The sequence below is a fragment of the Macaca fascicularis genome, chromosome 3 (assembly GCF_037993035.2).
Source record: "Macaca fascicularis isolate 582-1 chromosome 3, T2T-MFA8v1.1".
Lineage (NCBI taxonomy): Eukaryota > Metazoa > Chordata > Mammalia > Primates > Cercopithecidae > Macaca > Macaca fascicularis.
In genome coordinates, this window is record NC_088377.1 from 179,763,464 (window position 1) to 179,786,075 (window position 22,612).

The 22,612-nt window shown below is 41.6% G+C and overlaps 1 protein-coding gene across 1 annotated transcript in view; it reads left to right on the plus strand.

Annotated features, from left to right (window-relative positions):
• The first annotated feature begins 1,760 nt into the window (after positions 1–1,760).
• Positions 1,761–22,612, plus strand: part of AKR1D1 (aldo-keto reductase family 1 member D1) — a 41,395-nt gene continuing 20,543 nt past the window's right edge. Inside the window, exons 1-3 of the mRNA XM_005550881.3 lie at positions 1,761–1,881; positions 14,250–14,417; positions 17,741–17,857. Of these exons, the coding sequence (XP_005550938.3) occupies positions 1,789–1,881; positions 14,250–14,417; positions 17,741–17,857 (378 nt within the window). The 5' untranslated portion in view covers positions 1,761–1,788. The remainder of the gene's footprint in view (positions 1,882–14,249; positions 14,418–17,740; positions 17,858–22,612) is intronic.

Below are 22,612 nucleotides of genomic sequence, written 5' to 3' on the forward strand. Positions count from 1 at the left end.
CCCACAGTGGGGTTTAGAAGCTTATTTACTGGCAAATCAGGTTATGGGAGAGGGGAAAAGAGGAATTCTGTTGAGGGGATCACTAGGGAGAATGAATGGATCAGGGAGTAGAGATTACTTTGTACATTATCTGGTGAAAGGGTTTGTTCAGGAGGGGTTACATTCTTAGTCTTACAGGGAGAGGAAGAAAAAAGAATTGTTCATTTTGGTGGGTCTGGATCTTAGGCAGATAAAGGAATTTCACTTTGGGAGAGGTGGTGGGGAGTAGAGGTCAGAGAGACCTTGAGGCTTTTCCAGTTCGGTATGTCAAAGTGCCATATTTTGGGGTATCAGTTTCTGACTCCCAACACATTCTTGGTCTTCTTGTTTTGTAACGGATCATGAGATAACAGGGAGGAGAAAAAGAACAATTGTTCTCCTTGGTGGGTCCATCCTATCTTTATGTAGACAGGGAAAAGTCTTTTCCAGAACCTGTTGATCTCTAAGGGTCTTTACTTCAAAATCTTCATTATACCAGGAAGCCATATGTTGGGGTGGAATTTCCTGCACTCCTTCAACCCCCAACTCCAAATTTAGAAATAACTTCTAACTCTTTTAAGGAAATGTCTTTTATTTCTTTTGGCCACTGTGATTGATTTCGTGAAGGATCCACGAACCAAGAAAGGCAATCAAGGCCAATAAGTTTCAATTTTGGGACTACTGTTTGAGCTACTGAGAAAGTAAGATCTCTTTTTTGTTGTTTGAAACTGAAACCTTGTCACTCCAAGGACAGTCAGTAAACACTTTTCAATGTTAAGGGAACTGAGAGAGAGAGAGAGAGCTTCCTGAGAGAACAAGAAGGCAGAGAGAAGAACGAGAAGTGAGAAATTGGTCCTGGCCATATTATTGTTCCTCTAGTCCAGTTTAACTGGTGATAAGCTTAACTTGTGATAAAGATCCTAGATCCCTTTCCAGTCCTGCTGCATCCAAATCTCCCAGGAAGTCCTAGAAAACGTCTAGTCTCCCCTGAAGCTAGCTCTACTGCCAGAATTTGAGGAAAATGAACCAATAAATTTCCATTATAGTTTAAGAGAATTTAAGATAGATCTGTGTATTAGTTTGTTCTCACACTGCTGATAAAGACAACTGAGACTGGGTAATTTATAAAGAAAAAGAGATTTAATGGACTCACAGTTCCACATGACTGGGGAGGCCTCACAATCATGGCAAAAGGTGAAGGAGGAGCAAAGGCACGTCTTACATGGCAGGAGGCAAGAGAGCATGTGCAGGGGAACTGTCCTTCATAAAACCATCCGATCTTGTGAGACTTATTCACTATCACAAGAACAGCACGGGAAACACATGCCCCTATGATTCAGTTACCTCCCACCAAGTCCCTCCCATGATGTTGGGGATTATTGGAGCTACAATTCAAGATGAGATCTGGTTGGGGATGCAGCCAAACTATATCAGTCTCTTATTTGCCAACAAAACATCCTAACTGATAGAGGCCAGATAGATTTGCTTCTTTTTGTTTTTTTCAATATTTTGTTGTGAAGAAGTAAGCATAAGCTCTCAATAGGTTATGTTTTACAAGCCTCTGATGAAGTTCAAAGGACAACCATGCTTAGGATTTCCAGGACAACCTTGAAAAAAAAAACAGGTTGAGAAATAGGTGTGTTAATCTCCCTTCCCTCTGCTCCTCCCTCTGGCCTTCCTTTCTTTGATTGAATAGGCTCTAGGACACCTTTTTAAAAAGACTCTCTGTGGTGTTCAGAATCACTCCTACAATCGGATTCTCTCTCCACAATGGATCTCAGTGCTGCAAGTCACCGCATACCTCTAAGTGATGGAAACAGCATTCCCATCATCGGACTTGGTACCTACTCAGAGCCTAAATCAGTAAGCTTATCTTTTCTCTCTTTGTTTGCTTGTTTCTTTTAACATTTGCCTATAGCATGATCTGCAATTTATTATAAGCAGATCTCATTGACTTACTTTTTGTAGTAATGGAAGCAACCTCAATTTGTAATAATGAAAGGACTACTATTTACTGAATAGGTATTGAGCCAAAGGTTAAACTAAATCAATTCATGATTAAAAATTAGTTTGGATTAGAGAAGGAGAACTTTCTGCTTCCTTTACTGAAATTTAGCTAAATGCTGATTACTAGAGTGAACTGAGTCACATGAAATTTGTGTGTTTATGACTTGTGTTTTTTTTAATATTAGATAATTTTTAGTTCAGTCTAACAAACACCTAGTGAATACTTGCCATGCACTAAGCATTAGGTGATAGAAGTGTCATATTGAGAAAAACAATGTCTGTGTTATTCAGGGATTAAAAATCAAATAGATGGGGCAGATTCTTTACAACTAATTGTAGAATGACAAAGATAAGGATCAATGCTATTCTAGAACTCTTTGTAAACAGTCTCTGAAAGCGTATGTATTAGTCAATTCTCATGCTGCTATTAAAGACATACCCTAGAGACTGGGTAATTTATAAAGGAAAGAGGTTTAATTGACTCAGAGTTCAGCATGGCTGGGGATACCTCAAGAAACTTACAATCTTAGCAGAAGGGGAAGAAAACATGTCCTTCTTCATAAGATGGAAGCAAGGAGAAGTGCTGAACCAAAGGGGAAAAGCCCCTTGTAAAACCATCAAATGTCATGAGAACTTACTATCCTGAGAACAGCATGGAAGTAACCTCCTCCATGATTCAATTACCTCTCACTGGGTCCCTCCCATAACATGTGGGGATAATGGGAACTATAATTCAAGATGAGATTTGGGTGGGGACACAGCCAAACCATATCAGCATAGAAATGGAAATAATTAAATTTGACCATGAAGATTGAAACAGGCTTCCTTTAAAACAGTAAAGTTTCAGCTTGTGAGAATATCTTTTCCTTGTTGCAGTTCAACATTTAATGCTGATTACGAGAATAAACAGTGACATGTGTAGAAATGCTACCGAAATTTGAGTGGTCATGTATGAATGAACTATTTGAAGTTGAGCATGAATGTACCAGACAGAGAAGCACACCTAAAGCAGGACATTTTTGGCAATAAGAAGTATAGAGATATTTTATTTAGACAGAGAAGGATATATGATATATCCAGGGAATGCCAAGCCCATAGTGCCTGGCACAGGGAATTAATGGTGATGGTAACTGAATCTGAAAATGCAGATTAAGACAGGGATTACCAAGGACCTTGAACACCATGCCAAGGAGTTGAAACTCTGTTGGATTACCAAGGACCTTGAACACCATGCTAAGGAGTTGGAATTTTGTTGGATTACCAAGGACCTTGAACACCATGGTAAGGAGTTGGAACTTTGTTTGTTCGTTTGTTTGTCTGAGGCAGGGTCTTACTCTGTCACCGAGGCTGGAGTGCAATGATGCAATCTTGGCTCACTGCAACCTCTGCCTCCCAGACTCAAGCAATCATCCTGACTCAACCTCCTAAGTAGCCGGGACCACAGGCAGGCGCCACCATGCCCAGCTAATTTTTGTATTTTTTGTAGAGAAGGGGTTTCATCATATTGCCCAGGCTGGTGTTGAACTCCTGGGTTCCAGCAATCCACCCGCCTCAGCTTCCCAAAGTGCTAGAATTACAGGCATGAGCCACTATGCTCAGCTAGGAGTTGAAACTTCATTCTATAGTAATGACACATCATCTAAAGTTTAGAAGCAAAGAGAGAGCATCACTAGATCTGTGTTTTTGAAAGATAAAACTCAGGTTGTAGCATAGAGAATGGAAGGCAGACGAGGAGAAATAAACTACCCATAGCAAGAGTAGTTAAAACTTGGATCACAATCCCACATTCCACTTCAACTGCCCACCTCCCTTGTTTTTGGTAATGCAATTGAAAATTACTCTTGGAACAATTATATGAGTTTGATCCTTGGCCCCTTTCTCTTCTTTCTTTGTACAATGTCTCTTTATGATCTCATTCATAATCTTGGCTCCAACCACATATATGCAGAGATTCTCAAAACTATATTCTCTATCATTTGTTATATCTCCCCCATGTAAGTCCCTTACAGGAGATAATTATTGTTCAAAGATGAAAGAAATGATGAGCAAGTCTAATTATGGGGTACAAGCTACAGAGAAGGCATGGCCCAGAAAGTTAGATGGGGGAATATTCCTTCCTGAGTGGCTCTGGTTGAGACTGCTGTAGTTGCAGCAAGTTTTCAGAATCTGAACGAGCCATGGGGCGAAGGAGAAGTGCAGTCCAAGCTCTTGGTGAGTACCCAGGAGAAGCCTAAAACACCCACTATATTTTTGCCCCTGAGCGGAGGGAGGTGGGGGTGCAGGGCTCAGAACCCATTTCTCAGGAATGTGCCATCCTTTAAACATTCCTTTTATTTTATTTATTTTATTTTTATTAGAGGCAAGTTTTTGCCATGTTGCCCAGGCTGGTCTCGAACTCCTGGGCTTAAGTGATCTGCCTGCCTCAGCCTCCCAAAGTGCTGGGATTATAGGCATGAGCTATGACACCCAGCCCTAAACATTCCTTACTTTCTCCCCAATGCCCATCTAATTCCCCTCTTCTGATCCCCCAGGGAGCTTTGTTTCACCTGAGGAAAGAAAAGCCTTGCTCTTACACCAAGTAATTTTTTCTGATCTGGTTTTAAGCTGAAGACAGGGTGAAGGTCTCATAAGCTCTACCTAAGGGGACCAGGGGCCAGGCAGAAAGCATAAATGAATGGTTTCAGAGAGTTAAGCCTATTTATCCATTTTGTCCTACTTCCCTGTTTTGATACTAGACATGAGTGCAAGCAATGCTTTATTTTCCTCTTTATTTCTACAAGAAAAAAGAAAAAACACAAGCAACTAACACTCGGGGGACTATTATTGAGGACACAGTAGAGATCACACTACAAGAGGGTGGCAGCTTGTCCTCCAGTACAGACAATCATCATGAATAATAATCCAGTTGTTGGCCAGTCTTGTAACACTTTTTGGAGAACACTGTAAAGTAATTATTAATTTGTAAGCAACAGCAACTCATTCAGATTTTGGATGACATATGGATGGCATGCTGTCTTGTCCAACTTGTGTCTAATCACAAATGTGCCAATTATATCTTACAATGGATTGCCACTGACCCACCCAAACTTATGTTGTAGTGGATTTTATATAACCCAGCTCATAATGGGCAGCTCTGGCCACACAGTCACATCACGGCCCATGGCCAGATATACTATCTCTACAGGGCTCAGCAGCAATGTCATCAATGTAGATGGCATGACTTGCTCCAGAACCCTACAGGCTTACCTTGTAATTCTCCAACTGAGGCTTGCCATAAATTCCATGCCACATGTAAACAATAGGGCCTGCTGGGTCATATGGCCCAAGTGGCAGGGATGCTTGTGGTAAAGTCTAGACTTCTGCTGAGCCCTTCCCCATTCTGGGCCTACTGAAACCTGGTGTATTCATGTCACTCAATAAATGGGTAGGGATAGTACTGCAAGTATGGAATATGCCGTCTGTGGAGCCTGAGGGCGCCTTCTGGGTAGTGTGCTTCCTTCTTAAAGCTTTTCCTAGTATACAGCCATACCTATGACTTTATCTTGAAAGAACTTCCATCAGCCTTCCAGTAATCCATTTTTTTGTTTAATTCTTAATAGAAACGAGATATTTCTATGTTGCCCAGGATGGTCTGAAACTCCTGGACTCAAGCGACTCTCCCACCTTGGCCTTCAAAATTGCTGGGATTATAGGCATGAGCCACCATGCCCAGCCCAATAATCCATGCAGACTGCTTTGGTTTCTGTAAATTATGCAATACACTTGTTGGCTGCCTATCTAACTTGCCTTTAGGGTAGGGTTGCCAGGTTTAGCAAGTAAAAATATAAGATGTCCAGGTAAATTTGAACTTCAGATGAACAATGAGTCATTTTAAAATATAAGTATGTTCCATCCCATTTAATATTTGGAATGTGCATATACAAAAAAGTCTTGCCCATTTGAATTTCAAATTTAACTGAGCATCCTGTATGTTGCCTGAAAACTCTAGGGATTTCATGTCTAATTAACCATCTCTGCAAAGCATCTCTGCAGGTCATTTGATAACAGTGCCCACTTCACTTCTGAAGTTAGTACTACCATGTAGCCTCTATTATTTTAAAATTCCATCATTCCTAGCTTTAAAAACAAGGACAGGATCTCACTGTGTTGCCCAGGCTGGTCTTGAACTCCTGGGCTCAAGCAATCCTCCTGTCTTGGTCTCCTGAAGTGCTGAAGTTAGAGGTCTGGGCCACCACACCTGGGCCCTAATTTTTTTTATTAAACCTAGTTTTTCAGCATCTCACACAGTCTACCTTGTCTACAGAGGACAGCTGTAATTGAGCTCAACAACTCTGGTATTTTTGTCGCTAAAGCATTGCTATCTCTCTGGTAAAAGGAGTGTTATCTGGACCCTGCTGCAAAACATAGGTCATCCGTGGATTTCCGGCCTTACGTAGTATATCCACTATAGTGGGCTCCCTTCTCTGAGCTTCCTGAGCCCTCTCTTGACCATCTGCCATGGTATTTCTGGAATGTCTACTTCATGTATGTGGATCTCACTTTTTCCAAGATTTCAAGAGTTACGCTGGCAGTGTGTTACCACTGTTTCCTGAGGTGTTAAGTGAGGTATCAGAGGATAGTGTTTCCATATCAATAAACTCTCCTTTATCCAACTTGAAATTCCACCTTCCTCTTGATGCTGCACCCCCAGATCCACTCTCACACCTGCTCTCCACCTGCATTGCACGTGGTGTCTCGGTGTGTAGTTCCCTCAGTGTATCACCCTCTGCCTTTATTCAGCCAGGAGATCTCATAAGGGATAATATCCAAAATATAAAAGGAACTCCTACCTTTTTTTTTTTTAGACAGACTTTTGCTCTTGTTGCCTAGGCTGGAGTGCAATGGTGCGATCGATCTCGGCTCACCAAAACCTCCACTTCCCGGGTTCAAGCCATTCTCCTGCCTCAGCCTCCTGAGTAGCTGGGACTACAGGTGTGCACCACCACACCCAGCTAATTTTTATATTTTTAGTAGAAACGGGGTTTCTCCCTGTTGATCAGGCTGGTCTCTAACTCCCAACCTCAGGTGATTCACCCCCCTCAGCCTCCCAAAGTGCTGGGATTACAGGCATGAGCCACCATGCCCGGCAATAACTCCTACCTTTTATATTTAGAAGGATATATTCTAACATGACTCCATGGCTGTGAAATTAGTCTCCCTACCAAGTGATATTCACTGGAAACCCCCTCTTGGAACAACTAATTATTGGTCTGGTGACTAGGAGGCAATATGCAGGTAGATCCTGCCTGGAGCACATGTTCCAAGGCAGCAGCTTCTGTGTCATTTTCAAAAGACATGGGGAATGCTGGACATTAACATGGAGAAGCAGTGCTGGATCATTTCTGATGATTTACCTTCTTCCTTCTACCTAATTTCTTCTTGCCATGTCCGATATGCTACTGATGCATCCATTTAATTTTAGATGTCTTACCAGATTTTTGTTTGTTTGTTTTGTTTATAGAATTGCTGTGTTTGGTTCTTTCCTAAATCTTCTAGGGTACTTTTCATAGTTTCCTGTCCTCTACAGAGATTTTCACATTTATTTCTTTGTTTTTAAATTTAATTTTTTTTTTTAATAGAGATGAGGGTCTTCTGTCACCCAGGCTGGACCGCAGTGGTGCAGTCGTAGCTCACTGAAGATCTCAACTCCTGGGCTCAAGCAATCCTCCTGCCTCTGCCTCTCGAGTAGCTAGGAGTACAGACAGGTGTACGTCACCATGCCTGGATAATTTTTTAATTTTTGCTTTTTTTTGATTTTATTATTTTATTGTAAGACAGGGTTTTACTATGTTGCCCAGGCCAGTCTCAAACCCCTAGCATCAAGCAACCCTCCTGCATCAGCCTCCCAAAGTGCTGAGATTATAGGCATGAGCCACCAAGCCCAGCCTCAAGTTTATTTCTTTAATCAAAACAATCATAGTTATTTTAACTTTTGAGTAATAATTCCGATTTTTTTTTGTGGTATTACTCTGTGACTGAATTATTTCACTTAGTATAACGTCCCCCAGGTTCATCCATGTTGTTGCGTATTGCAGAATTTCCTTCTTTTTTGAGGCTGAATAATATTACACTGTTTATGTACCACATTTTCTTTACCTGCTCATCTGTCAGTGACCATTTTGGTTGTTTCCATATCTTACCTATTGTGAACAATGCTAGAGTGAACATGGAAGTGCAAATATTTCCTCAAGATAGTGATTTTATTTCCTTTGGATATACACCCTGAAGTAGGATTGCTGGATCATATAGTAGTTCTATTTTTAATTTTTTTTCTTGACCAACATGGTCTAATATATCTTTAATTTTTTTAGGAAACTCCATACTGTTTTCCATAGTAGCGGCACCATTTTAAATTTCCACCAACAGTGAACAAGAGTTGTAATTTCTTTACATCCTCACCAATAATTGTTATCTTTCAGTTTTTTGATAATAGTCATCCTAATGGGTGTGAGGTGTTATTTAATTGTAGTTTTGATTTGCATTTCCCAGATGGATAGCGATGTTGAGTATCTTCTCATATACCTATTGGCCATTTGTATGTCTTCTCTGGAGCAATGTCTACTCAACTCCTTTGCCAACTTTTTAATCAGGTTAGTTTTTTCTTTGGGATGTTTTTGTTTGTTTTTTGTTTTTGTTTTTTTGCTATTGAGTTGTAGAAGTTCCTTTTAATTATATCTGGGATATTAACACCTTGTGAGGTATATGGTCTGCAAATATTTTCTCGTATTCCATAGGTTGCTTTTTAACTCTGTTGAGTGTTTCCTTTTCTGTGCAGAGGCTTTTTAGCTTGATGTAGTCCCAACAACCTATTTTTGCTTTTGTTTCTTGTGCTTTTGGTGTCATATCCAAGAAATCATCACCTACTCCAACGTCATGATGCTTTTTCCCTTATGTTTTCTTCTAGGAATTTTACAGTTTCTGGTCTTAAAAATCTTTAATCCATTTTGAGTTGACTTTTTGTGTATGGTGTAAGATACAGGTGCAATTTCATTCTAATGATAGTTCCAATATTAGGATCTATGGTTCTGTTTAGGCTCTCAATTGTTTCTGCCAGTCTTCCTTTATGGAACTTTGTTTTCTGGGGTACCTGAATTCTTCAACTGTGTGCAGGTTAATACTACTTTAAAAAAAGTATTTGTGAGCGTGCATCAAGGGGGAAAACAAGTATTTCTTCAGACAGCATTTGTGTGTGTTTGCTCCAGGTGCCCTGGAGGCACTGCTACCCAGTGACCACATTAAACTGGTCAGCAGACTCTGGTTACATAGGTTATGAAATCTCCCAGGGACTGGAGGTGGCCATAGCCTTTCAGGGAGTTTTGTACTTAGCTTTTTCATCTCCTGCACTTCTCATTTCTGCATTCAGACTTTCCCATAAAATTTAGTTTGAATTAATAAATGCCTACTGTCTTTTCAGCACTTTTTAAAAGTTTTAATCTAGTTTTGTTTCTTCGGTTTTTTTTTTTTTCTTTTTTTGAGACAGGGTCTTGCTCTGTCACCCAGGCTGAAGCGCATTTGCATGATTATGGCTCCCTGCAAATTCTGCCTCTCAGGCTCAAGCGAGTCACCAGACCCGGCTAATTTCTGTAGTTTTTATAGAGATGGGGTTTTGCCATGTTGCCCAGGCTGTTCTCAAACTCCTGGGCCCAAGCGATCCTCCCACCTCAGCCTCCCGAAGTGCTGGGATTACAGGCGTATGCCACCACGCCGGCCTAATCTAGCATTTTTAATTTTCTTAAGTAGAAGGAGATGCTGTCAGTCATTTTAGGAAACCGGATTTTTTTTGTTTTACTGTTCAGTGGGATTGTCCTTCATTGTGGAATCAAATTTTTATATTTTAGATTCTCCTATCATATCATTTATGTGGTATCCTATTTGATCTTTCTGATTTTTTTTCAAAACTGGTTTTCCTAAAAAATGTGTCAGAATTTATGTAAAATTTCTTTGTGCCACATTTAAGAATTACAAAGTGTGGGCCAGGTGCAGTGGCTCATGCCTGTAATTCCAGCACTTTGGGAGGCCGAGGCTGGCAGATCACAAGGTCAAGAGATTGAGACCATCCTGGTCAACATGGTGAAACCCCGTCTCTACTAAAAGTACAAAAATTAGCTGGGCGTGGTGGTGCGTGCCTGGAGTCCCAGCTACTCAGGAGGTTGAGGCAGGAGAATCGCTTGAACCCGGGAGGTGGAGGTTGCAGTGAGTCGAGATCACACCACTGCACTGCAGCCTGGCGACAGAGCGAGACTCTGTCTAACAACAACAACAACAACAACAAAGAATTAGAAAGTGTGGTCCTCATGTCCACAGTCCCAACTAGTTCCTCCATATTGATTAGAATTAAGTATAAAATAGTAATACATCTCACTGCTGCTTCTGCCTTCTGAGGGACAATATTTTTCAGCAAGTATATAAATATAAACATATAAATAAATAAGTCAATAGTAAATATCCAGCTTTTAGAAGAGACTCCGCGGTGATAGCTGAATAATTGCAAGATTTTCACTACTATAACTTGTTTCTGTGCCATAATCCTTGTTAAATGAGTCATCATCCAAATATGCAGCACCATGGTGGACTACACTCCTGCCTTAACCTTGCCTTTACCTCTTTCTTTCCTTCTTTCTTTCCTTCCTTCCTTCCCTCCCTCCCTCCCTCCTTCTCTCCTTCCCTCCTTCCCTCCTTCTCTCCTTCCCTCCTTCCCTCCTTCCTTCCTTCCTTCCTTTCTTCCTACCTTCCTTCTTTCTTTTTTGAGACAGAGTCTCGCTCTGTCACCCAGGGTGGAGTGCAGTGGCATGATCTCGGCTCACTGCAACCTATGTCTCCCAGGTTCAAGAGATGCTCCTGCCTCAGCCTCCCAAGTAGCTGGGATTACAGGCGCCCACTACCACGCCTGGCTAATTTTTGTACTTTTTAGTAGAAGTGGGGTTTCACCATGTTCGCTAGGCTGGTCTTGAACTCCTGACCTCAGTTGATCTGCCCGCCTTGACCTCTCAAAGTGCTGGGATTACAGGTGTGAGCCACAATCCCTGGCCATACTTTCTTTATCCTAAATGCTCTCCTCTGTAATTCATTTTTTGGGTTAATCTTTGAAAATACAAGCGCCTACTTTAATATTTATTTGTCTGGGGCACCCTTCATTGTGTACTTTAGCTCTTCATTTAAATGATCAGTTCCAGCCCACAAAATCTCAGTGATGTTTCTGAGATTCTATTTACCATCTAGTATTAAGCTTCATGTATTAATAATATATATGTAGAGGGAGGCCAAGGCAGGATCGCTTGAGCCCAAGAGTTTGAGACCAGCATGGGCAACATGGCAAAACCCCATCTCTACAAAAATGTTAGCCAGGCATGGTGGCACATGCCTGTAGTCCCACTTACTCGGGAGGCTGAGGTGGAAGAATCACTTGAGCCCAGGAGGCTGAGGCTGCAGTGAGCCATAATTGTGCCACTGTACTCCAGCCTGGGTGACAGAGACCCTGTCTCTAATAATAATAATAATAATAATAATAATGTAGATACTTGAGAATGAAAGTAGATGTTTATTTTCTTCCCTGTAAATTTCTGGACACCATGCCTCACTTCCCCTTCCCACTGTACTTTGGTTGTCACACTTGTCATTCATAACATCTCATTTTACAGGCTTTTTCTGGCCTTTTGACTCAATTACTCTCCAAGTCCTATTAATCATGTTGTTAATTAACCAAATATTTCTAATATTCCTGGAATGTGTGTCTCCTCCTCCCAGCTATTTGATATTTGTGACTATGAATCTTATAATATCATCTACGTAGCCAGTTTGTTAATTTTTCGTATCCTCTTATCTTCTCTATAGTGACGACTTTCAGCTGAAGCGGTGGGGGGGCAAAAATACAATATATGCTCCCAAAGCCTTCTGTTTCCTGCCCAGGACTATAAAGTCACTAGAAATACATTTCAGATTTATTCTCTTGCTCAGCCTACAACAAATCAATAGCTGTGGACCAGAGTTCACATGTCTGATGTGATTTGTCCAGCATTTGGTTAGAACACTAAAGAAAGCACAAGTAGTTGACCAACATTTGTTGAGCAAGATCAGAACAATCAACCTTCAATACCAAGTCAGCGCAAATCAGAAAATAGAACTAACCCTCTCACACAACACACTCTCTAAAAGATGCTTTGAAAATTATATTTGATGAGACTAGATGTTTGTCTTCAGGGAAATCTCATTGCTGTTTCTCATTAAAAAAATGTAACAAAAATGAAACACACTCGTATTTAAATGCCATCAAAACCGAGGCATAGGGATTTCTGTGGAATCTGAAAAATGGTGTCTTGCTCTATTTTGTGTGCTGTAACAGAATGCTTGAGACTGGGTAACTGATAAAGAACAGAAATTTATTCTCTTACAGTTCTGGAGGCTGGAAAGTCCAAGATCAAGATGCCAGCAGGTTAGGGCCCAGTCTGTCTGCCTCCAAGGGTGCACCTTGAATGCTGCATTCTCTGGAGGGGAGAGACACCATTACTCACATGACAGAAGAGTGAGAACCCACTCCCACAAGCCCTTTTTAGGGTGGCATTAATCCCAAACTCCTCCCATTAGGCCCCACCTCTCAACGCCGTTTTTTACATTGAAGATTCAGTTTCAACATGAGTTTTGGAGGGGACAAAAATAATCAAACCATAGCAAATGAAAAACCAGTGTTCAGGGGACAGGATATGCTCATTCTTAAGTTTAATGTGAGTTAATAAAATGAACAAAGATGTAGCTACCAAATTTTATTAAAATATATCCTAAAACATAAAATGTTCCTCAACAATATTTTTCCTCAGTTTTATTGAGACATAACTGACATATAATAAACTGTCCATATTTAAAGTATACAATTTGATGAGTCTGACATATATTCATCTGCGAGGCCATCACCACAATCAAAATAATGAACATAGCTATCAACTCTATAAGCTTCCTCATGCCACTTTGTGATCCCTCCTCCCACCCACACTTCCCCGACTCCCGACCCCAGACAATCACTGATCTATGTCTGTCGCCACAGACTGTGATTCCATTTATATAAAATGCTAGAAGAGAAAAACTGAAGTATTTATTCTTTTTGGGCTGGCTTCTTTCACTCAGTATAATTATTTTGAGATTCATCCATACTATGTGTTGTCATCAATGCTACATTTCTTTTTTTTTTTTTTTTTTGAGACAGGGTCTCTGTTGCCCAGGCTGGAGTACAGTGGCATGATCATGGCTCACCACAGCCTTGAACTCTCAGGCTCAAGCAATCCCCCTACCTTACCCTCCCAAGTAACTGGGACCAAAGGCGCATGCCACCACACCCAGCTAATTACTTTAATTTTTGTATAGATGGAGTCTCCCTATGTTGCCCAGGCTGGTCTCAAACTCCTGGCCTCAAGCAATCCTCCTGTCTCAGCCTCCCAAAGTCCTGGGATTACAGGTGTGAACCACCATACCAGGCCTACTTCATTCCTTTTTATTACTGAGGAGTATTCCATTCTGTGGATACATCTCAATTTGTTTACCCAACCTTTGATTTATAATTTAGCCTTCTTCAATCAGCTCGTGCCCTCCGATAAAAAAGGCTTCCATGAATTCTCATGTCACAAGAAATATTGATCAAATCACATTTTGTTTGTTTGTTTGTTTGAGATGGAGTCTTGCTCTGTCGCCCAGGCTGGAGTGCAGTGGCACAATCTTGGCTCACTGCAAGCTCCACCTCCCAGGCTCATGTAATTCTCCTGCCTCAGCCTCCCGAGTAGCTGGGACTACAGGCACCAGCCACCACGCCTGGCTAATTTTTTGTATTTTTAGTAGAGACGGGGCTTCAACGTGTTAGCCAGGATGGTCTCAATCTCCTGACCTCGTGATCCTCCCGCCTCAGCCTCCCAAAGTGCTGGGATTAAAGATGTGAGCCACCGCACCTGGCCCAAATCACATTTTTGATGCCACAAAGCTGAGGGCAGACCTGGGACAGATAGTGTCTCCCACTGAGGAAGGGGAGGCCCCTGGGAGGTCAGTTTCTCCTGCTGCTGAACACCATCTTCCAATCACAACAGCAAGGAATTGGGAATGTGTCATTCTAGCTGTAAAGGAACGTACATGCAAAGTGTCCTGATTAATGATGATTAAAGGAAAGACTATTTCTCTTTTCCCCAAACCCAACCTCTTTGTCACTTCAGACCCCTAAGGGAGCCTGTGCAACATCGGTGAAGGTTGCTATTGACACAGGGTACCGACATATTGATGGCGCCTACATCTACCAAAATGAACACGAAGTTGGGGAGGCCATCAGGGAGAAGATAGCAGAAGGAAAGGTGCGGAGGGAAGATATTTTCTACTGTGGAAAGGTGAGATCTTGCCTTCAGCCTCCAATGGGGACGGTGAGAAGGTTTCAGGTGTTCATTTTATTATTCATCTTCTGTGTGTGTGTGTGTGTGTGTGTGTGTGTGTGTGTGTAATTGCATTCATGAGTACGCAGTACTTAATAACAGTTTGGGTTGTTTCTTTGTTTAAAAGATAAGTGTTAAAATGAACCAAAATCATGTAAAATAGGATTTTCAACATTCTTGTATCATATTAATGAATTATTTATTAATTTGGGAGAAGTAAGCAGAGTAGCATTTGGGGGAGAGAAAGAGGGTTTAAAAAAAGTATTTGGCTGGGTGCAGTGTCTCACACCTCTAATCCTCACTTTGGGAGGCTGAGGCAGGTGTTTTGCTTGAGCTCAGGAGTTCAAGACCAACCTGGGTAATATGGCAAAACCCTGTCTCAACAAAAAAAAAAAAATACAAAAATTAGCCAGGCATGGTAGCTTGCACCTGTAGTCCCAGCTTTTTGGGAGGTTGAGGCAGGAGGATGGCTTGAGCCAGGGAGGTCAAGGCCGCAATGAGTCATGTTCATATCACTGCACTCCAACCTGAGTGACAGAGCAAGACCCTATCTCAAAAAAAAAAAAAAAAAAAAAAAAAAGAATTTGAGCAAATGTAATTAACTCAGAAATGGCATTTAGATTTTTTTTTTTTTTTTTTTTGAGACGGAGTCTCGCTCTGCCGCCCAGGCTGGAGTGCGGTGGTGTGATCTCGGCTCACTGCAAGCTCCGCCTCCCGGGTTCACGCCATTCTCCTGCCTCAGCCTCCCGAGTAGCTGGGACTACAGGTGCCCGCCACCGCGCCCGGCTAATTTTTTTGTATTTTTAGTAGTGACGGGGTTTCACCGTGTTCTCCAGGATGGTCTCGATCTCCTGACCTCGTGATCCGCCTGCCTCGGCCTCCCAAAGTGCTGGGATTACAGGCATGAGCCACCGCGCCCGGCCTAGATTTTGTTTAATAAAAGCAAACAAATGTAAATTTAAAACAAAAACAAGCTCATAAGGTCACCAATCCAAAAGCCAGCTATATGGGCTTCCTGGGCAGACACATTATACAAGCCTTTCGCTTAATGACTCATATTGTAAGAGTCATTTCTCACTATGATGGGGCTAAAGTTAGCATACAAGGAAAAGGTGGTCAAAACATGCTTTAAATTGTCCTTTAACTTTAATCCTTTAAATTGTCCAAAAAGTACAGTTGTGAATGGAAAGCAATATTCGTACATATACAATGTCAATATAGGCTGTATGTAATAAAGCATACGTGGGCGAAATATTGGTGTTTACTTAAGTAAACAGAAATAGCATGTGCAGCTGAGTTCATGTAATTGCCTCATCAGGATTGTCTTCGCTGCAGTTCAGCAGCACCTGAGAGGCAATGTGGGGGTGATTGAGTGCCCAGACTGGTACAAGATTGCCCAGGTCAGAGGCCCAGATCTGTCACTATTGGCTGAGTTGCCTAGCATTTCTGGACCTGAGTTTTTTTTTCTCTGTAAAATGGGGATAATAATGTCAACTATTTCATAAAGTTGTTTTGAGTTCACATTTACAAAGCAGTCACACCGAACCTGGTACAAAGCTAATACTATGTATGTTTGTTGAATAAAAGTAAATTAAAATATCATCAGCCTACGCCCAGGAATGAAAAAAGAAAGTAAATTAAAATATCAAACAGAATTTCCACTTAGAAGGGATTACAATAGTAACACCAAAGGGACCCAGAGTAGCCATCAAAACACACGTGACACATTTTTCCACTACTCTCTTCATGTTACATTTTCTCTGTGTTTTTAAGGCGAGAAAAAAAATCATTGTCCAACAGAGGAAAAAAATTAGATTTTACCAATTTTGCTTGCCCTTTCTGGTGACCAAAAAAAGTATGATTCAGGCCAGGTGCAGTGGCTCATGCCTATAATCCCAGCACTTTGGAAGGCAGAGGAGGAAGCATCACTTGAGGTCAGAAGTTTGAGACCAGACTGGCCAACATGGGGAAACCCCATCTACTAAAAATACAAAAATTAGCCAGGTGTGGTGGCAGGTGCCTGTAATCCCAGCTACTTGGGAGGCTGAGGCAGGAGAATCGCTTGAACCCGGGAGGCAGAGGTTGCAGTGAGCCAAGATCAAGCCACTGCGCTCCAGCCTCAGTGACACAGCAAGACGCCGTCTCAAAAAAACAAAAGAAACAAAAAAGAAAAGTATGATTCTAAACTTATATGCCCCCAAAAACTCTGTGAGCAAAACTGATAATCCAAAAGATGTACTAATTTGTCCTGCGGGTATGAGCAACCTTGGCACCGTATGTCTCAGACACCTAAGGGTACACATGCTCCAGTAGGATCAACCAAACCTTGATCCTTCATTATGTAATAATGCCTTAGTGAAAGAGTAACTTAATTGCTCTGGGGTCTAACTAGGGCCCAACAAGAACAAAAGATCAGTGAAAGCAAATGTAAATCTGTGCACTAATCTAAACTTTCACCAGGCTTTCACACCACCTGTCACAATGCGAAGGACCCGGTGAAGCCACACACATAACCATATTCCTTGCTCATTTTATCAGAGTGGCATGACAATAAAGTATCAGGCTAGGTCAGGACATCTAGAACATTGCGTAACCCTAGTTATACAATGAGGAAAAATGCAAGCACTAAGGATCAGTTAGGAAATTCGCCCGGAAATGGGAAAGACTGCCATCAAATTAGGTACTCTGCGGTCAGGAGGATCTGTAAGTCTCTTGTAGTAGAATTGCATAAAATTATGTCTGGAGATGTGAGGGCGATCTGGCTGCAACATCTGTCACCCCATTGGTCACCAGGGCTAATTCAGCCGGTCTGGCTGTCTGGGCAATTGTACCTCTTGAAGCTGCACTCTTAGCGGAAGAGGACGGCTTTCCCTGATGAAGGAGGAGGGTTTCTAGGTCAAGGGTATGTGAGTAGCTGCACTCCCCTGCTAGAACCTCCAAACAAGCTCTCAAGCTAGGCTCTGAGTGTCAAGAGTCTAATCAGCTCATCCTATACTCAGATGACACTGCATCACAAACATGTTTTTGTGAAATGAAATGTGTGAATAAAATGTGTACAAGGGGCCAGGCACGGTGGTTGACACCTATAATCCTGGCACTTTGGGAGGCTGAAGTGGGCAGATGGCTTGAGCCCAGGAGATAAAGATCGGCCTGGGCAACATAGTGAGACCCCTATCTCAAAAAAAAAAAAATGTGTACGAGTGCTTTACAAAGAAAAAGGGGCTGCATTATTGTAAAAATCGTGTGAACATTAGTTAATGATCCCTCTTTGATTCTTTCAGCTATGGGCTACAAATCACGTCCCAGAGATGGTCCGCCCAACCCTGGAGAGGACACTCAGGGTCCTCCAGCTAGACTACGTGGATCTTTACATCATTGAAGTACCCATGGCCTTTAAGGTGAGTTCAGATGCCTAAGTCAGGTCTCTGCACCCTGGCAACCATCAGCCAATAGCTATGTGCATGAAGCTAGCTTATTACTTAGCACCACTGAATATTGTGGTGTTTTGTTACCATAGATCAGAGAGTACTGACCTAGCCTGACAAATACCCAAGAAGATTATGTTAGCAGACTCAGGCTTGGTTTCCAAGTTTCTTGATTTTTTAATTCAATGCAATTTCTATTATACCATGTTTTTACAACTATAGTTTAAGCTCTCTGCATCAAACCAACATGTAGTCCCCTGACTGTAGCCCAGCCTTGAGACGCACACCCTTCTTCCCACTCACACAGTCATAATCTCAGCCCTCATCCTCACTTTGTTCATGTTGATTCTTGTTCAAATGTCAGATTTCTAACCTAAGTCTTAAAAATTTGGAAAGACCCAGTGTACATGTATGTGTTGCTTAGCGATGGGATACATTCTGAGAAATGTGTCATGAGGCAACTTTGTTGTTCTGCAAACATCACATAGAGTGTACTTATACAAACCTAGGTGGTAAAGTTTTACTTACCATGGTAGATGGCATTACTTTTGTAATAACATGAATAAAGCGCAAACACGTTGTGCCTAGATGGTATAGCCTATGGCAGACTTAGGCTAGATAGCCCAGCTGATTGCTCCTAGGTTACAAACCTGCACGGCATGTTACTATTCTGATTCTGAATACTGTAGACAATGTTAAAACAATGGCAAATATTTGTGTATATAAATATAACATAGAAAAGGTACAGTAAAAATATGGCATAAAAGATAAGATACACCTATACCTGGCACTTACCAGGAATGGAGCTTGCAGGATAAAAATTGGGTGAGTGAGTGAGTAGTGAGTAAATGTGAAGGCCTAGGTCATTACTGTACATGACTGGAGACTTTATATAAACACCACACACTTAGGGTACACAATTAATCAAATAATAGTTTTTCTTCAACAATAAATTAACAGTAGCTTATTGTAACTGTTTTTACCTTATAAATGTTCTAATTTTTTCAACTTTTTGATTCTTTGTAATAATACTTAATAATAACACTAATACTGATTACTTTTTTTTTTTGAGACGGAGTCTCGCTCCGTTGCCAGGCTGGAGTGCAGTGGCGCGATCTCGGCTCACTGCAACCTCCGCCTCCCGGGTTCAAGTGATTCTCCTGCCTCAGCCCCCGGAGTAGCTGGGACTACAAGCAAGCGCCATCATGCCAGGCTAATTTTTGTATTTTTAGTAGAGACGGGGTTTCACCATGTTGGCCAGGATGGTCTCGATCTCCTGACCTCGTGATCCACCCACCTCAGCCTCCCAAAGTGCTGCGATTAATTACTTTTTTAATAACATGAATAAAACACAAACATGTTGTACAGCTGTATAAAAATATTCTTTCTTTGTATTCTTATTGTATAAGCTCTTGTCTATTAAAAATTTTTTTTAACTTTTTTGTTAAAAACTAAGACACAAGCACACACATTAGTCTAGGCCTACACAGAGTCAGCATCATCAATATCACTGTCTTTCACCTCCACATCTTGTCCCACTGGAGGTTCTTCCAGAGCAGTAACACACATGGAGCTGCCACCTCCTGTGACAACAGTATCTTCTTCTGGAATCCCTCCTGAAAGACCTGCCTGGGGCATTTTTACAGTTAACATTTTTTAAAAGGAGAAGGAGAACATGCTAAAATTATCATAAAGTGTAGTAGAACAAATATATAAGTTGTACCCATAGTAAAAACAGAAATTGTTTATTATCATTATCAAGTATGATATACTGTACATGATGATGTGTGCTCTACTTTTATATACCTGGCAGCACAGTTGGTTTGTTTACTCCAGCAACACCACAAACGTGATGTCACTAGGTGATAGGAGTTTTAAATTCTATTATAATCTTATGGGCCACCAACATACATGCAGTCCGTCATTGACCAAAATGTCATTATGCAGCACATGACTCTATCTAAAAGTGAGAAAATAAAATTTACTTCTCTGTGACTAACTAATGACATTTAAATCTTTTTGGAGACAATAGATAATTTTTATTCTTACTTTTGATGGGTTCAAGGGCACAGAGGTAAAATTTTAACAGTGAGAAATGACACAATATAGTGACATTACCTCCCAACTGAACCTATAATTGGGAAATTGATATTTGAAGCTAAAATAGGACATGTTTTTTGGTGTTTATTTGTTTGTTTGCTTAAGGTAGGGTCAGCTGAGCATGGTGGCTCACACCTGTAGTCCCAGTACTTTGGGAGGCTAAGGCTGACAGATCACTTGAGTCCAGGAGTTTGAGACAAACCTGGGCAACACGGCAAAACCCCATCTCTACAAAAAATACAAAAATCAGCCAAGCTTGGTGGCACGTGCCTGTGGTCTCAGCTACTTGGGAGACTAAGGTGGGAGGATCGCTTGAGCTGGGGAGGTGGAGGGTGCAGTGAGCCGAGATCGCACCACTACACTCCAGCCTGGGTGACAGAGCAAGACCCTGTTTTGGACGGACGGACGGAAGGAAGGAAGGAAGGAAGGAAGGAAGGAAGGAAGGAAGGAAGGAAGGAAGGAAGGGAGGGAGGGAGGGAGAAAAGAAAGAAAGAGAGAGAGAGAGAAAGAGAAAGGAAGAAAAAGAAAGAAAGAGAAAGAGAAAGAAAGAAAGAAAGAAAAAGAAAGAGAAGGAAAGAAAGAAAGAAAGAGAAAGAAAGAAAGAAAGAAAGAAGGAAGGAAGGAAGGAAGGAAAGAGAAAGAAAGAAAGAAAGAAAGAAAGAAAGAAAGAAAGAAAGAAAGAAAGAAAGAAAGAAAGAGAAAGAGAGAAAGAGAGAAAGAGAGAGAGATATAAGGTCTTGCTCTGTCACCCAGGCTGGACTGCAGTGGTGTGTTGCTCACTGTAGCCTTGAGCTCCTAGGCTCAAGCAATCCTCCTGCCTCAGCCTCCCAAGTAGCTGAGATGATAGGTGTATGTCACCACACTCACCTAATTTTTCAATTTTTCTTTCTGGAACTCCTGGCCTCAAGCCATCCTCCCACCTCAGCCTCCTAAAGTGCTGGGATTACAGGCATGAGCCACCATATTTGACTTCACATGCTTTTTTGAATCTTAAGCTTTTTAAAACAGAAAACCTTTCCTGCTAAAATATTTTTAGCACTTTATTATTTTTTAAGTGTCAAGCAGACAGAATTTTAGCCAACAAAATGTTTAAAATTATGACATGTTTAAAAGATAAATGAACAAGAATGAGAGTCAATAGCATAGATTTTTAGAGGGTTGGGTTATTCTTCTAATAATACCTGACTGTGAGGAAGAGGAATGAAGGAAACAGACAAAGAGGCTTATCAGGATGAAACGATGAGTAAAATAGGCACAATGGAAGGTCAAGGGAAACACCTAAAGATATCTAACGTGGGTTCAGGTTTGATAACCACTTGACTAGAATCTGGGAAAGTAAAAATCATGTAACAGAATTCATGATGGAGGCATAAGGCCATTCAGAAGGTAAGTAAAATTACGAAACACAAGGCAAGAAATATGGAGCAGAAATGGGGGTTATAAGTGTTGAGAAAGTCAAAGTGATTAGAAATCAGAGACAGAATGGACAATTAACATGAGTAATAATGTGGCATCAAGGAGAAAAGGGACTGTTCCCTGCTCTCAGGGAGACGGGGGGAAGTTGAGAAGACATTGTCTTTCCCTAAAGCAGACAATGGGGAAAATGTTTTCACTAAAGGAAAGTTGAGTTTCACAAAGGTGACGTGCTAGAAGAAAAAATTAAAGAAAAAAAAATTTTTTTTGAGATGGAGTCTTGCTCTTGTTGCCCAGACTAGAGTGCAGTGGCATGATCTCGGCTTACTGCCACCTCTGCCTCCTGGGTTCAAGCGATTCTCTTGCCTCAGCCTGCTGAGTAGCTGGGATTCCAGGCACCCACCACCAAGCCCAGCTAATTTTTGTATTTTTAGTAGAGACAGGGTTTTGCCGTGTTGGCCAGGCTGGTCTTGAACTCCTGACCTCAGTTGATCAACCTGTCTCAGCCTCCCAAAGTGCTGGGATTACAGGTGTAAGCCACTGTGCCTGGCCAAATTAGGGACAAATTTAAGAGCATAATTATTTTGTCAATTCCTTGATTCCCTTCTCAGTCTGTTTTGTGCTGCTATAAAAGCATGCCTGAGGCCAGGTGCAGTGGCTCACACCTGTATTCCCAGCACTTTGGGAGGCTGAGGCAGGTTGGATCACTTGAGCCTAGGAGTTCGAGACCAGCCTGGACAACATGGTGAAACCCCGAATCTACAAAAAAAATATACAAAAGAATTAGCTAGGCTTGGTGGTGCACACCTGTAGTCCCAGCTGCTCAGGAGGTTGAGATGGGAAGATCACCTGAGCCTGGGGACATCAAGGCTGCAGTGAGCCATAATCATGCCACCGCACTCCAGCCTGGGCAGCAGAGTAAGACCTTGTCTCAAAAACAAACAAAAAACAACAACAGAAAAAGAATGCTATGATTCAGAAACATTTCCTTTAAAAGAAAAAGAAAAAAAGAATGCCTGACACTGGGTAGTAGATAATAAACAGAAATGTATTGGCTCAGAGTTCTAGAGGCTGGAGAGTCCAAGACCAGCACCTCACTAGGGCCTTCTTGCTATGTCATCACATGCTGGAATGAGGCAGGGCAGAGAGCACAAGAGGGCACCCCTCCTCATCTGAGCCCTTTTTACAATGTCATTAATTCATGACTGAACAACT